Source organism: Macaca fascicularis, chromosome 13 (genome assembly GCF_037993035.2).
Source record: "Macaca fascicularis isolate 582-1 chromosome 13, T2T-MFA8v1.1".
Taxonomy (NCBI): domain Eukaryota; kingdom Metazoa; phylum Chordata; class Mammalia; order Primates; family Cercopithecidae; genus Macaca; species Macaca fascicularis.
This window is the reverse complement of record NC_088387.1, coordinates 96,502,569-96,518,973: the sequence shown is the minus strand read 5'-3', so window position 1 is coordinate 96,518,973 and position 16,405 is coordinate 96,502,569. Positions and strand designations below refer to the sequence as shown.

General features: G+C 39.8%; 1 protein-coding gene across 5 annotated transcripts in view; it reads right to left on the bottom strand.

Annotated features, from left to right (window-relative positions):
* Nucleotides 1-4,509: 4,509 nt before the first annotated feature.
* The window catches only part of ASXL2 (ASXL transcriptional regulator 2), a 155,154-nt gene continuing 143,258 nt past the window's right edge, over nucleotides 4,510-16,405 (bottom strand). For 3 of the 5 annotated variants that reach the window (XM_074012182.1, XM_045369655.3, XM_074012183.1), the window contains one exon: nucleotides 12,647-15,185. In XM_074012182.1, the coding sequence (XP_073868283.1) occupies nucleotides 12,738-15,185 (2,448 nt within the window). In that variant the 3' untranslated portion in view covers nucleotides 12,647-12,737. Of the gene's footprint in view, nucleotides 15,186-16,405 lie in introns of all 5 variants that reach the window. The other 2 variants (XM_045369653.3, XM_065527300.2) reach the window with 1 other exon arrangement.

The window sequence follows — 16,405 nt, the reverse complement described above, 5'->3', positions numbered from 1 at the left end:
TAATAACATCAGCTTCCAAATTAAACATTGGACAAAGAATAATTAAACCTAAAGTAAGCAAAATAAATGAAACACAATGAGTATCAGAGTGAAAATCAGTGGAACAGAAAACAGAAAACCAATACAGAAAATCAGTGAATCCAAAGCTGGTTTAATATCCTGAAATCAATCCATGTAATTTATCATATTAACAGATTGAAAAAGTAAACCGTATCACTAGATGCAGAAAAAGCAGTTGACAAATTCCAACAACCCTTCCTGATTAAAAAACAGTAAACAACTCTCAGCAGGTAATAGAACAAAAACTCCCTCAGCCTGATAAAAGGCATCTAGGAAAAACCTATGGCTAACATCATACTTAACATGAAATACTAAATGCTTTCTCCATAAGATCAGAACAAGGATGCCCACTCTCTCCACATCTTTTCAACATAGTACTGGTGGTTATAGTCAGAGCAGTAAGGCAGAAGGAGAAAAGTTATCCAGAATAAACCTGTCTTTGGAGATGACACTGTTATCTGCATAGATAATCCAACGGAATGTTCAAAGAAGCCAGTAAATGTAATACGTTAGTTTAGCGAGGTAGGATACAAAATAAGTACAAGAATATAAATCGATTGTTTATGACAATTAACATTCAGAAAATGAGTGTTAAATTTTAAAATTGAAATTTAAAAAAATTTATAGTATCATTTAAAAGATTAAAATGTAGTTAAATCTCACAAAAGATGTGTAAGACCTTTTCACTGAAACCTGTAAGACCTTGCTTAGAGAAATTAAAGCATATACAAATAGAAAGATGGATGAACAATATTGCTAGATCTCAACTGTCCCCAACTGATGTATTGTGTAAAAATCATCTCAATCAAAATCACATTTTTGTAGCAACTGATAAGCTGCAAGGACTTAACATAGCCTAACCACTTTTGTAAATGAAAAACAAAGTTGGAGGACTAACACTACCTAATTTTATTTATAAAGCTACAGTAATTAAGACAATGTGGTGATGGTTCAAAGATATACAAATATGGCCAGGTGTGGTGGCGCACGCCTGTAATCCCAGCACTTTGGGAGGCTGAGGTTGGGGGATCATGAGTTCAGGAGTTCAAGATTAGCCTGGCCAACATGATGAAACCCCGTCTCTACTAAAGATACAAAAATTAGCCAGGCATGGTGGCACGTGCCTATAAACTGTTATTTGGAAGGCTGAGGCAGGAGAACTGCTTGAACTGGAAACTGGGAGGTGGAGGCCGCAGTGAGCTGAGATCGTGCCACTGCACTCCAGCCTGGGCTACTGAGGGAGACTCCATCTCAAAACAACAACAACAACAACAAACAACGATATACAAATATATCAGTGGACCAGAAGAGCCCAAAAATAGACACACACACATACACAAAACTGATTTTTAATAGAGATGTGGAAGTCATTCAGTGGAAAAATGATAGTCTTTATAAATGTGATAGAAAAATTGGATATTAACATTCAAAGAACTTTGATCTATCTCTTACCATATACAAAAACTCATGAACACTTCGTGAAAGATATGTGGAGAGCAAATAAGCACATGAAAAGATGTTCAGCAACATTAGTCACCAAGGAGATACCACCACACACCTGTTAAAAGTGGCTAAAATACTGACCCCCATGTTGACGAGGAAATGGAAGGACTGGATCTCCCATACCATTTGTGGGAATGTAAAATACTACAACTTTGGAAAATAGTTTAGCCGTTTCCCAAAAAGTTAAGCATATACCTACCATATTATCCAGTCATTCTACTCTTAGGTAGTTCACCAAGAGATATGAAAGCATATGTCCAAACGAAATCTTGTGCAAAGCAGCTTTTTTGTAATGACGAAAGACTAGAAATAACTTGTGTCCATCAACAGATGAATGGATGAGCTGTGGTATATCCACACATTACTACTCAGCAACACAAAGGAATGAACCATTCATACATGTGACAACACAGATGAATGTCAAATTGAGCTGAAAGAAGCCAGCCCCCCGCCCCCCCACCAACCAATAAAAGAGCACATACTGTAGGATTCTATTTATATAAAATTTTAGAAAATACAAACTGCCAGTGACAGAGATCAATGGCTGCCTGGGATGGTGTGAGGGAGGGTCAGGAGGGACAACAAAGAAACAGGACACTTTGGCAGGTGATGGGTATGTTCATTATCATGATTGTGGTGGTGAAACATGGCAATATTTATCATATTGTACACTTTATGTACAGTTTGTTCAAAATCAATTATACTTTTTTGAGATGGAGTTTTGCTCTCGTCGCCTAAGCTGGAGTGCAATGGTGTGATCTTGGTGCACTGCAACCTCCACCTCCCAGGTTCAAGTGATTCTTCTGCCTCAGCCTCCTAAATAGCTGGGATCACAGGCGCCCACCACCACACCCGGCTAATTTTTTTTGTACTTTTGTAGAGATGGAGTTTCACCATATTTGCCAGGCTGGTATCGAACTCCTGACCTCAGGTGATCCACTCGCCTCGGCCTCCCAAAGTGCTGAGATTGTAGGTGTGAGCCACCGTGCCCAGGCCAAAATCAATTGCACTTTTAGCTGTTAAAAATTAAACCACAGAACATTTAGGAAAAGAAAGGGGGTTAGGTGTCTTCATAATCTTTGTGTGGGCTAAAGGACTTTTTTATTGGAGACAAGGTCTTGCTGTGTCACCCATGCTGGAGTACAGTGGCTCAGTGATAGTTCACTCGATCCTTGAATTCCTGGGCTGAAAAGACCTTCCTGCCTTAGCCTCCCAGATAGCTGGGACTATAGGTGTGCACCACCATGCCTGGATAATTTATTTTTGTACAGATGGGGTCTGTGTTGCCTAGGCTGGTCTTGAACTCCTGGTCTCACACAATCCCCCCACCTTATGGGTCAGATCCCACATTCTGGGTTCCTGACTATACTGGATGTTCTAGTTGGTTCCATTTTCAGCTTCAGCTTCTTAGGTTCAATGACACTTTTCCAAGTCACTGCAAAATGGTCTCTAAGAGCCTTGCTTCCTTCGAAGACACACGGCTGGCTTTTACATTACTAGTTTCTCTAGACTTTTTCTTAACTCTGCTGGTTATTTCCTTAAACAAACTGCTTTTAATTTAGCCTTTTCAGCTTGTTCAGAGAAGAAAATATGTTTTCTCTATCCACTTGGTTTTCTTAAAAAAAAAAAAAGTGGTAAAATATACATAAAACCTAACAATTTTTTAAACATAAAGGTCTGTGGCATTAAGTACATTCACAATGTTGTGCATCCATCACCACTGTTCGTCTCCAGAACTTTTTCATCTTTCCCAATGGAAATTCTGTACTCATTAAACATTAACTCCCCAATCCTTCCCGACTTCCCAGCCCGATAGCTAGCATTCCAGTGTCTTCAAGAATTTGGCTAGATACCTGATATAAATGGAATCATACAATGTTTGTCCTTTTGTCTATTTCACTTAGCATGTCTTCAAGGCTTACCCATGTTGTAGCATGACAGAATTTTCTTTTTTATAAGGCTAATATTCCATTGTGTATATACATATATACTCACACACATATTTTATCCATTCATCTGTCAATGAACATTTGAGTTGCTTCTACCTTATGACTGTGAACAATGCTAAAAACATTGACAAACAAATGTGTCCATGTCCCTGCTTCCACTTCTTTGGGGTGTATACCTAGAAATGGAATTGCTGGATCACAAAATTAATTTTTTGAGTATGGTTTAACCACCACACTGTTATCCACAATGGCTGTATTTAACATTTTCACCAGCAACGCACAAGGTCCTTTGAGCAATTCCAGTCTTTTGTTCATTTTTTGTTTTTGAGTTCTTTATATATTATCAGATAAATGATTTGCAAATATATTCTCCCATTCTGTGGGTTGTTTTTTCACTGTTGATAACGTCCTTTGAAGCACAATTTAAAAACTGTTTATCTATTTTTCTTTTGCTGTACATGCTTTTGTCATAACATTCAAGAAACCATTGTCAAATCCAATTGTGAAACTGTCCATTTTCTTCTAAGACTTTTATAATTTTCCCCGAGTTAATTTTTGTATATTGTGTAAGGGTCCAACTTCATTCTTTTGCATGTGGATATCACATTTTCCCAACACCACTTGTTGAAGACTGTCCCTTCCCCATTGACTGAGCTTGGCACTTACGTTGAAAATCACTTGACCATGTATCTGAGCAGTCATTTCTGGCCTATTGTATTCCATTGGTTTACATGTCTGTCTTTATGCCAGGACCACACCTTTGTGATTACTGCAGCTTTGTAGTATGGGTTTCCTTTTTCATTTCTGAAAGATATACACTTCGTCTAGTTCATGTTGAATTCTTAAACCCCCTTTGTTTTCTGACAAGATTAGCACTCTCTGTAGTACCAACTTTAGTTAGGACCCAGGGACAGCTGTGCACAGAGGACTAGATAACAAGCAGGTAAGCCATTCCACATGGTGTCTGCTTTCTTTGGAAAAGAAAAGGCCCAGTCGCTAGAGTAAAACTGTATGCCTTTATTCAACATAGAATGAGTCAGTAAAATACGGTTTGTCCATGTGCAGAAACATTATACATTCAACTTTGAAGAAGGTATTTTTTATACGACCAAGGAAAGAACAGCCTAAAAGTGAGAGGAAAAAAAGACGATAGTGAGACGCTAAAAGGCAGAGTTTATTTGTCAAAGTGCTAAGGCCTATGCGCACAAAGATTTAAAGTGAGTAAGAATTACATAGGGTCATTTCTTCCATTCCGACATCTCTTGGTGCTGGTGAAGGGTGCGATGCAGTCATAGAATTAAGACAGGTTAAAAAAAAAAAAAAAAAAAAAGGTCAAAGCACTTACAGCTAAGTTTTTTTTCCCCCAAATTTCTAGAGTTTCATTTGATATGTTCTCTAGATCTTTCACTAATTCTAGAAATTTTGTGAATTCTCTGAGAACTTGCTCTTTAATCAGTACATTCTTAGAGAACAAATTAAGATGTTTGCCCCAACCTGGAATTTGTCTCCTTATCTAACAAAAAGGTAACCAATCCAAGACTCTGGAAGCATCTGATTAACTTAAAATGTGTGCAAAGTGATTATAGGTAGGTGAAGCTGGAGTCACTACTGAAGAAGTCTCCATACTGAAACATGCCTGAAAATCTAAAATGAAAAGAACTACTGACTTAGGGTCAAAGCCCAGCTCTATTAAATTTCCAAGCTCTAGGTATCTGAAGACATTAGATTCTGTTTTTTAAAAGAATGTAAAATTTTACGTATGATACTTTCCATAGGAAAGACATAAGCTGTGTGTAAAATAGTTCTAAAGTATCTTCAGATATTTTGGTAACAATGCATTGCTTTCTAATTGGGCTAATTTGAATCTTAAATATTTAAATATTTTGAGAATCCCTGATTAAACTTAATAAAAGTATTGACTCAAGTTGGTCTAATATAGTGTTTAGGAAGCCAAGTTCCATTTCACTTAACAGACAGAGGTGCACTAATCCTGATTAGTGGCAAAAGCCACCACAGTTCAACAGAAAACTATTGCTTATCCCACAGAATGTCTCAAATCAAACTACAGGTTACACTCATGGCAATTCAACATTACATTAAGTGAATCTAAAATCTTAAAAGGAAATCTCTCAAAAATGGAATAAGCTACTTAATTCAAAGTTTACTTAAATCCATTTAAAACCAAACTCCAGGTTATCTTTCTTCTCCCTAAGGCATCCTCTAGGTTTTACAATTAAGAAGAAAATCAGGATTTTAAAAAATTCCCTTTAGGTTCTTTTGGGTTGGAAGCAGCACGAAAAGCGAGGTGGAAGTTACTCTTCAGGAAAACCCACTATTTAGCCACAGCCCAGTTCCAAGTTGATCATTTCTGGCTCTTTTCCTGGTTTTGCTTTTCCTTCCTGTTACAAGATCTCCTTTCAGGGAATCCCTTTTTAGGTTAAGGCAGAAAGTTACATGGAAGTAGAGTCTATATGGTCTCTATGAAAAACAACAAAAACAACCCAATCTATTGTTAAAGGTTACCAAGTATTAGGAAAATGGAGGACGCTCATCCTCCTGGTTCCTGGACAGAGTTGAAACTACATTACATAGTGGAATACACCAAATTCTTCTTTGAAAAGTGCTAGAGTCCTGCTGAAGCCCTTTTTAATTCAAGTTGTGACTTAAGACAAAAAAGGAAAAGCCACTTCTACAACATTAGAAAAGGACATGAAAGTAATTTTATCCATTATGGAGAAAAACTGGGATGCAACAATTCCGAATGAAGAGATAGCTACTTATCATCTATAAGATGAAAATCATGTTTTAAGAAAAAGTCCCTTTAGCTTCTTTTAGGTTTGAATAGTGACAGGAAAGCTGCGTTATTTACCCAACTGTATTTGAAAGGGTTTAACAAAACACTAACTTACTGACCTAAATTAACTACTGACAGAGACTGCTGTTGGCCTGCTTCTAATTTAGATGTTAGAGATTTCTTAAAATTTCTATAGACAACTTTAGCTATTCCAACAATAGTTCTCAAAAAAAGTGCATTTTATTAAGATGGCTCATTTCCACACTTTTTTCATCTAGGGACCTTCTTTCTTCATGTATGTGCCACTGCTGTGTCCAGTGTCTCAAACACTTCCATTTCATAACTCATTTACATTTTCAACGTATCTTGGGAAAAAGGTAGCATTATTACTCCTTGAGCCTAGAACTAGAAACATGCTGTATAGTCACTACTTTAGGAAAACCTTTCTGCAATTTACATGACTTTTTGCTTACCTTTGCATAACCAGCACTTTAGTAGTGCTTAGCACACAGTAGGTGCTCTATAAATATTTGAATTAGTAAATAACATGACTTGTACATAAAAAGTTAGACTTCTAAAGACCAGTTGAGGTCAAGCAATCTCAGAAGCTATGAACACAGGTTTCTGACTCTGTGAAGTAAATAAAGGGTAGCTGGGGATCCAAGTTGAAGGTGTCTTGTCTTCTGGTATGTTGCTCTTTCTCCCTCAGGGGCAGACCAACTCTACTTGCAGGCACCCATGTCATCACCTGAATATAAATTTATCTTCCCATGAGATAGGAGACCCATCTAAATAATGATAAATATGTACCAGAAATGGGGAGTCAATCTTTGTAAATGGTCATTATGGATTAGTTTGTACACATTTAAATATTTTATCTTCATTCTTATTATATATGGAAATTATGAAGATGCTGATGTTCCCTGAGACTTAAGAAGTTTCCTTTAGAAATAGCACATTTTCAGCTAAGATCTAGACTGCTTTTCTCTTGGAAGGCTGAATTATCTATCTCCAACATCTTGGGACAACCCAGATATTTGACATTCCAGTATTTGAAAAATAAAAACTGTCTTTTAAAAAGCCAATGTAAAGAAAAAAGCCAATGTATCCTTACATTAACTTCCAAAATGTATTTTTTCTTTACAGTGAAAATAACCACAGCTGGGCAATTATGGGAACCAGCGAACTACAATAAAGTCAGTTTTATGGGTCATCAAGATACATTCTTGAAAATCTGACCTTAACAATTTTTCTTCTAGGTCATCAATGATTTGATATATTATTCACTTGTTTAAAAATAGGTTACTTTTCTTTATGAAGATGATGTAGGCACCATTTTGCTCCTATCATATCCCAAAATCAAGTATTTACTTTGCAGCCACAAAATGAATTCTCATGGATTAGACAGCAGTCTCGGTATGGGCTTACAGACAACCTCTCCTCCCAAGTGGCTCAGACCTCATTTCCATAGCTACCCTTCCTGACACAGGGGAGTTCAAAATTCAAGTGTCAAATGCTCAAGGCACAGGTGTTTCTCTTCACACTATTCTCCTAGCTCTTTGACATCTCCAGATTAGACAGGCAGGAAGGACATGACTGGCTATGAAACTCACTTCTGAGAGAACTGGGAAACGGAAAAAAAATTTTTTCTATCATCTTCAAGAGACTATTTCTTCACACACCCCTAAGGCCTGGAAAGTGGTGGTGGCAGTAAATGTCTGCTAATGAATTAACCACTGTGGAGAAAGGAAAACTTATTTTTTTCCCCGAGAGATTTCCTTACCATTCTTTGATTTAGAAGCAAACAATGGGCACATTAATAAAGAGGCTGCACTGCATTTCTTCACTTTTCCAGTAATGTTAGGGGGTTAGGAGACAAAACAGATTAAGGGAGAAAACATGGAGACAGATAGATAAGGAAAATTTAATCAGTTTTACTTAAATTCCAAAAGAAATACACTACCCTGATTTATCATCAAGTTCCTCATTTTACTCTCTTCCATACAATCTGTGGGAACCATCCCATAGTAGTATAAGGTAGTAACAGAGGACCCTTACCCATGCCACTCTCAGATGTACGTCAAACCTCAAGATGCACCAAAAAACTCCAAGGTTTTTATTTTCGCTTTTAATGATCTTTTACTTAATAATAAAATGAAAAATAAGAATATAGGAATACATACAATCTATATACATATATTTATTGCAAATACTTAAAATTCTTATGTAAAATGATTTTCTATATTTGTGAAAAAATATGACTTTTTAAATGGTGTTGACACCAACTTCTCTGTACATACCCTCAATTCCAATGTTAACAATTCCTTTAAAAAGGCAAAAGACACAAAAGTTTAGCATTTACCAAACCAGTCTGTACAAACCTTATAGCCAGAAGGGAAAAAAATAGCTTGTGGTAAATAAGTCAATTTTCTTTTAAAATAAAAAATAAACCCCAAAACTATTCCCCTTATTGCATTTTTCTGAAATAATCTGAGTGTCTTTAGAGTAACTTCCTTTGAAATAATTTGTGCCTTAACAGAGAGGTCCTACATCAAACATACCATATATGAGAAATTCAAAGTCTTCCACTGTCACTTTTTACAGATATTAAAATATATATTACTTAAAATATATTACTGGAAAGCTATTTTTAAAATTGATCTTCAATAGTTGTATCAAATGTAAAGCATTAAAAAAAATAAAGTAACCAAGAATCTACGAAGCTATTGCTTCAACTTTAGGAAATGTTTTACCTACTGTTCTCTTTCAATAGGTGTGTAGGTATCGAAACATGGTAGGAAAGGCCCCTGCCTATCACCATGTTTCTCAAAGTCTCTTTGGACTATTCTATAAATTTAGCTGAAAACTACCCTTGGCCAAGTTACTTACGTAGCACACTGTTGTAATGAGATGGGGAGACTTTTCCCTCCTCGCTATGATGTGAAACCTCTAGGTCAAAGAGAAAACACTCTGGCACTGCTCACTGATAGTGAGTTCTAGAAATAAAAAGCAGTGTAATGACCAGAGAAGCCCCCCCCAACTCCTCACCCCCATTACAGCAAATCACTTCACCAGAGAGTTATTTACGGCTCTCTAAGGTGGAGAAAGGCAATAATAAGCAACAGAATGTTAACTGTCAGGTCATTAATATGTATGACTTTGCACCTTCACCTGGAAGGCAATGAGGTCTTCCTTTGGCTATTTAAATCTGAGATAAGCTCTAAAACATGTACATCTGTATGCCTTCACAGCCCAGTAAGTATGCTCTCTCCACCCCAAGAAAAGTTTCCCATTTGCCAGCTCTTATTCTTAGAAATGTTACACGAAATACCACAGAGAGCTTCAGTATCTTGAGCATAGGGGTTATGGAACAGAAGTAGGACAAACAACTCTAGGCTATTTGGCTTTACTTTCTGTTTAATAGGATGGAGAATTCTAATTCTTCAAAATTATTTAAGATTCAGGGAGACTTCTTTACTAAACAACTTAGAATCTTTATAAACAAGACTGAGGCTATATTATTAATGCTATCTCCTGGAGTGACCTGCAGTGGAGGACATCTGAAGGCTGGAGAGGGGTGCACGGGAGGCGTATGCATCAGGCATAATGCCTGACTAGTCACTGGAAATAATGCCAGGTCATACCCTAAGAATAAGCTCAGCATTTATTAAAACTTTTCAGATCGGGTTGAAAGGTAAAACGACTCAAAAACTAAGGTAAAGATTGCTTCAAAGGTGCTGCTGGAGTACCATACTAATAATTTAAAGGTTTTGTTTCTACTGGTTCATTTTCTAAAAGGCCAGATTGTAATGTGTGTTGTTGTTTTTTTTTTTAATTTTTCTGTTCAGCTTTTAAGATGAATGGCTTTCCACTTGAAACTTCTGTGTTGAAACAAACTGATAAATAGATTGATATTCAAGTTACTACCCAACTAAGAGAATTTAACTGTTCTCTTGTCTGGTCAAGATTGAGGCAGTGTATCTAGTTGGCAATATCTGTTTTAGGAGTATTCCTAAATGCAAATATTTAGTTGAGTATTATTTGTTAAGATAATCTGGTGAACAGCAATGTTTAGGACCTATCTAGAAGAGCCGGGGTCAAGATGAAGAGGCACAATATGGTTTGCTCTCTAAACGGACTTAAAAATCCCTGATACCTTTCCTCCTTTCCTAGTTATAGTCTGTTCATCCTTAAGTTAAGGGAAGCACAGAGGAAAACCTTTCTGACAGGAAAGGGGTAAAGCAGAAAAATCACTTTCATCAATCCAAATTGGTAATTGACATTTAGCATGGAGTCAATTCCAAAACTCTCAACCTCTTCCAGCACGCTGACCAGCCCTCAGCCCTGGCACTAAGGAGGAGTGATGGGGTAGGGCAGGGAGAGTTATACTCAGCAACAGATCTCTTTAAACCCTTATTGGATTGCCCAAGGTACTGAACGTTTGGGAGAACCATTATTTTTGTTTTCTACCGGTTCTTGGCTTGAAGATATACTCCTTATCCCCAATCCTTGCAGCCTTCTTATCTCTTAGCTGTGTATGTGTGCTGGAAGAAAGGGGGAAAGATGGACAGACATATTGTACTGACTGAAGCTGGAACACAGATATTAATCCTATACTGGCCTTGGGCCACAAAAAAGCCAGAAGTGAAAAGTGAAAAACAGTGAAGTGAGTTTCTTATGGGACGGAGCAGGGGCTGTGGGAAAGCATTAAAGAGTGTGTGATGTGGGGGTGGGGTGGGCAGGGGTAGGTAGTAGAATGGGGGCAAAACAGAGATTATTATTGCCTATTTTCTCCTAATCTGGAACGTGACTTAACAAGTTTAATCTGTTCTGCATTTTATAAATATCACATCCTAAATATGAAGGACAAATACAACTGTACTATGTTGCATTAACATTTGTACTTCATACATTCCCAATCAGGAGACTTGAAATCAATATGCAAATGGTGCAAACTGACACACCCCCATTTAATACAAAATTCTGTTAAACTGCAGGTTTAATGTTTCTTAACCATGACCTAAATATTATGTACTCACAAATTCTTCAGTCACTAGAGAAGGATTTAAAAAAAAAAAGGAAACAAGAAAGAAAAAGAAACTAAAACAACCAACCAAAAAACCTTTAGGGCTCATTTTCCTTCTTTTCCAGTTGTTCCCTTAGCCATTCACTGAGGCCCCTTTGCATTAGAAATTTCTAGTGCTCAGACAGCAGTAATCCAAACAAGGCCTATATTTTCTAAAACAGGAAAAGTGTCATGTATTGTGTATGTGCGTAAAGTAAGATATAAGATGATTTCATCCTGTTCAGATGCCTGGGAGATCAAAGCAGGTTGAACAGAATGGACAAATGTGGCATTGGTGAGCTTTTCTACCTGCAACAACAGCTGACTATCAAGCACTAGGTTAATAGGTTGGGAGAGAAGAGGAAAAGAGAGGTGACCTTGTTCTACTGTCAAAATTGTTTTCCAAAGTTCTTCACGTTCAATTTAACAGTTTCTATGGTTTCACTCCCCTTGCTCAACAAGATGTAGCTCAAATCACCCAATCACTAACACTTTTCTGTTCATTTTATATTAGTAGTTCAAAATTGTTAGTTACCACGAATGACTAAGTGCGGGGATAGGGTATTTTTGCTGGAACTGTTGCACTGCACAGCCTGTAACAACACACGGGGTCCCAGAGAGGCACTCCCTTCACGGACTACATTCACTGTCTCAGGGCAGGGGGTGGGATCAGGGAACAGCAGGGATCCACAAATTCCAAGCAGACTGCTTGGGAACAGTACTAGACCATGGAAGCCAAGAACCAAGTCAGGGCTTTCTGAGTCTGAAACACTACCTGTGAAATGAATTCCTTACCAAAAATTTCAATTTAAGATTCCACCTAAGGTAAAGGGACTGAGTAAAACCCTGAATCCAAGTCCTGCAAAGGCTGAATAATCTATGAACAAGCTGCGGCCAGACTGTCCAGACAAAATCAGTGTGAATGGCCATTTCTTTAGACCATTCCTTCACTTTCCTTTTCCTAGCTTCCTAGGAAATGTCAGAGGGAGACAGCTTCCTTTTACCATGCTGGCATTAAACTTTTCTCAGTCACAAGTAGTAGAACATAAATCTGAATTCAAAGTAACACATTATTACCTAAACACTTGGAAAAATGTTAAACAAAATGTGACATATTTACATGATTTTGTAAGTGCAAACTTGTCACAAATTCACAAAGTCTTGCTTGACTTAGACTTACTATACAAGGTGCTCTTCCTCTAAAATGTAAAAGATCTGTACTTTGTATTCCTGATTAAGTAACATTTGTCTCTGAAGACAACTGAAACCTACTTGTTTATTTCTGTGATTCCAAAAGGATGCAAAAAACCCAACTGGTCAACCCTTCCCTTCCCCCTCCTTTACAGTGTATCTCTTTCTAGTCTCATTACCGAACAACAAGGCAGGAGACGCACAGTTTGGAGGGGCCAATGCAATCATCATGGCAGAAAGCGCCACAGCCTTTGCACATGATCATGGCTTTCAAGCGGCAGTAACATTTCGAAGGCGTGCCCTCTATGCTGTTCTCCTCAGGGAAGGCCTGAACAGGAATGGTCTGGCCATGGCTGCTGGGATTCATAGCTTGGCTAGCAGGGATGGTAGTGACAGTCACTGAAAATGACATGACATCACCTACATTGCTAGATACCTGGCTACCTGGTATAGCAGAGTTATGGTCCATGTCAGATGAGGTGGAGACATTGATCATGCCTCTGTAGCTTGGCCCTATCTGGGTGGGGCTTCCATACAACTTCGGGGTTTGCAGGGGTGGAAGGAGTAGGGGCTGGTGGGTGGGGCTGTCTGCAGGCAGAGGAAGAACAGTAGAATTGAAAAGCTCGGGGCTGCTACGGATTGTCTTACCTCTCACTGCATGAGCCATCTGCTTCTGTGCTGCCTGAATTAAATCTCTGGCTAAGGTCTTTTCATCAAATGTCTGGCCTCTAGGGAACAGGTAATTCTCCTTACTTAAAGTGGTTTGCTCATTCACTGGTATCTCAGGCTTCACATTCTTGCTAGCTAAGCAATCACTGGTAGATACAGTTTCCCTGCTGTGGGGTGCTGAACTTGTGTCACCCTTGCCAGCACTCTGGGAAACCTGGGGCTCCTCTTTCACCATGACAGATTCCTGCTCATCACCAGTACTTTCCTCATCAGTGTCATCTTCTTTGCTGCTGCTACTCTCTCCTGTTGCATTTTTACAGTCTGTATATCCCATTTTCAAGGCTTCAGTGGGGCTGCTTAGACAAAAACGGTCTTCAGGGTTTACAGAATGGGTCCTCCTAAAGCTCTCTGAGCCCCGGCCGTAGGTAGAAATATTCAGTAAGTAGTGCCCTGCCATTGCAGGTTTGGATGTCCTTCTGCCAGCAAAACCCAGCATGAACCTCTGGCTTGTGGAGATGTCTTCCAGCTGGAAACCTGAGTGAGCGAAGTTGAACTGCGAGGGCGGCACAACTGAGAGAAGATTCTGCCTCCGAACCCTCTGAATGAGAGTCTGAAGGATCTGATCTTGGGTTGCTTTACTTAGTCCTTCTTGGTATTGGTGTGTGTCAGCGCTGGTGTCCCTCAGCTCCTTAGCTGAAAAGAGCTGAAGGGGCCTTGGAACCTGGGGGAGCTGCTTACTTTGCAAGGTTTTGCCCAGCTGCTGCTGTGTAGCTGGATGGGACTGTCTCTCATTAACTTCCTCTCTGGTGCTATTTTCTGTTGTGTTGGTACCTATGAGCACTCCCATCCCCCTTTCCTCTTGAGTAGTCAGTGGAACCATTTTCATTTCAACTTTGGTGAGAGGTTTAGGCAGAATTTGCTCCATGGGAACATCTTTGCCTTGAAGCAGCTGAGTCACTAAAGGATTATTAGCAGGAATACTAGAGGTTGGTCTTAAAGTGGGTCCATTCATGTTTAAAGAAGTTCCTGGGGTTTTAAGGCTAGAAGCTGCTGGCAAAGTGCTCGAGGGTGGAGCTGATCCAGCAGGTGCTGTAGTTGCACTGACCTGCGGTACAGGAAGCTTTTCTAAAGTGGCTGTGGTCAATAAAGATGTTAAAGGGGAGGGAGTTACAGCCACTGGCACACCAGCATCTGTCTTTGATGAGGCTGAAGGGTTAGGTATATTCTTACTAGGACCTGCTTTGAGCTCAACTGTGCCATCAGCTGCAAAATGAACAGGTGAGGCACCTGAGATTAGAGCAGGACCTGTTGGAGAAGGTGCTTTATCCTGTCTGCAACTACTGGGCCCTTGTGGATGGCTGAGAGAGGCCACTGTGGCTGTTGCCCTGGTGGGGTTCAGTTTTTCATTATTCAATTTCTCTATGTGGGCTGGTGATGGGACACTTGTGCATGCTCCACTGATGGCAGGTGTTGGAGGCACTGGGGGGGTTTGCTGTAGTTGTGCTCCAGAGACACTATGAGGCTGTGCCTGGCCTGGGGTGGTCTTGGTCTCAGACTGGGGCTGAGTCTCTGGACCACAGGGTAAAAGCTCTCTCGTACCTCCCCTGCTTCCAGTTCCTGCCAGTTCCAGTGTGCGGCCCTTTCCAGTTTCACTGACTCTGTCTGAGCCTGGACTGCCTCCTCTAGCAGTCTGCCCTTCACCACCCTCTCCTGGACCCTGTCCACCCCCTGGGCCAGGTCCTGGAATGGTCCCTCCAACTGAGGCGGCTGCAGCAGCTGCGGCGGCAGCGGCAGCTGCTGCCCTCTGTGCTTTGACCAGTTGAGCTTTTGCTTTGATGTCTGCAAGAGTTCTGGCTCCTGTTCTGTTAGGACTAGTGATGGAGACTGGAAAACGAGCCCTGGGAGAGACCTGCGATGGATGAAACGGCATGGGGGAGATTCTGGAGACCGGGATCTGAAAGAAGTAGAGGGGAAAAAACAACAGAGCTTAGTTTTCATTTCTAAGAATAACAAAACTTCATTAGCCCTCACATTTTAAAAACAGATGAACACTACAGTACCTGTGACAAACATGGGTGGTCTATGGCCGAGAGGCCAAACCTTGGAGAAAGTAACACTAGTTTGTCTCTAGAGTCCTTACATCTGCTTTTTCTATTGGTGCCAAAGACAACTGCTTCCACTCTCACCCCAAATCCCCACACCTCTTTTCCTATCTCAACTCCCTCCTAATGTCACTATCACAAGTGCTTATCATGATGCAAAGCTTTCTAGGGCATTTGCATTTTTAAAAAGTGTATTTATGTTTGAGAAAGGAGAGAAAAGCAAGTAAGCCAGCCACCCATACCACTACTGTCTTTTAGTTCTTAGCTTTACCACCAAGGTCCAGGGGGAAAATACTTGCTCTTTTCTGTTCTACATACACACACACACACACACACACACACACACACACACACACACACACACACGGGCTGGATTATCTCAAATTACACAGGCTTCTAGATAGCACTGGAAGGAAGACAATGTGTGATCCATAGGAGCCTCCACCATGCCCACACACATAAAGGAGTATGTACATAATGTTTACCAGCCATTCTCATCTCTGACTGGTATTATATTTACTTGTGCAACCTTTTAAAAATATATATGCTCTGGGTCCTATCCCAAAAATTACAAATTAGAGTCCCAGGACCTAGGAATTTTTTTTTTTTAATTAAAAGAATTTTTTTTTTTTTTTAGACAAGATCTTGCTCTGTCACCCAGGCTGGAGTGCAGTGGTGCGATCTCAGCTCACTGCAACCTCAGTCTCCTAGATTCAAGTGACTCTTGTGCCTCTGCCACCCGAGTAGCTGGGATTACAGGTGTGGGCCACACGTCTGGCTAACTTTTGTATTTTCAGTAGAGATGGGGTTTCACCATGTTGGTCAGGCTACCCTTGAACTCCTGACCTCATGTGATACACCTGCCTTGGCCTCCTAAAGTGCTCGGATTACAGGCATGAGCCACTGCACCTAGCCTGAAAAAGTCTGGCCTGTGGTAACTCCTGAGGGAGACTCCAGCTCAAACAAACAAACAAAAAAACGTGTTTCTAAAAAGCTACTTGTGAGATTCTGATGTCTATCAGGTTTGAAACCATTGATTTTCTTCTTCTTTTTTTTTTTTGAGACAGAGTCT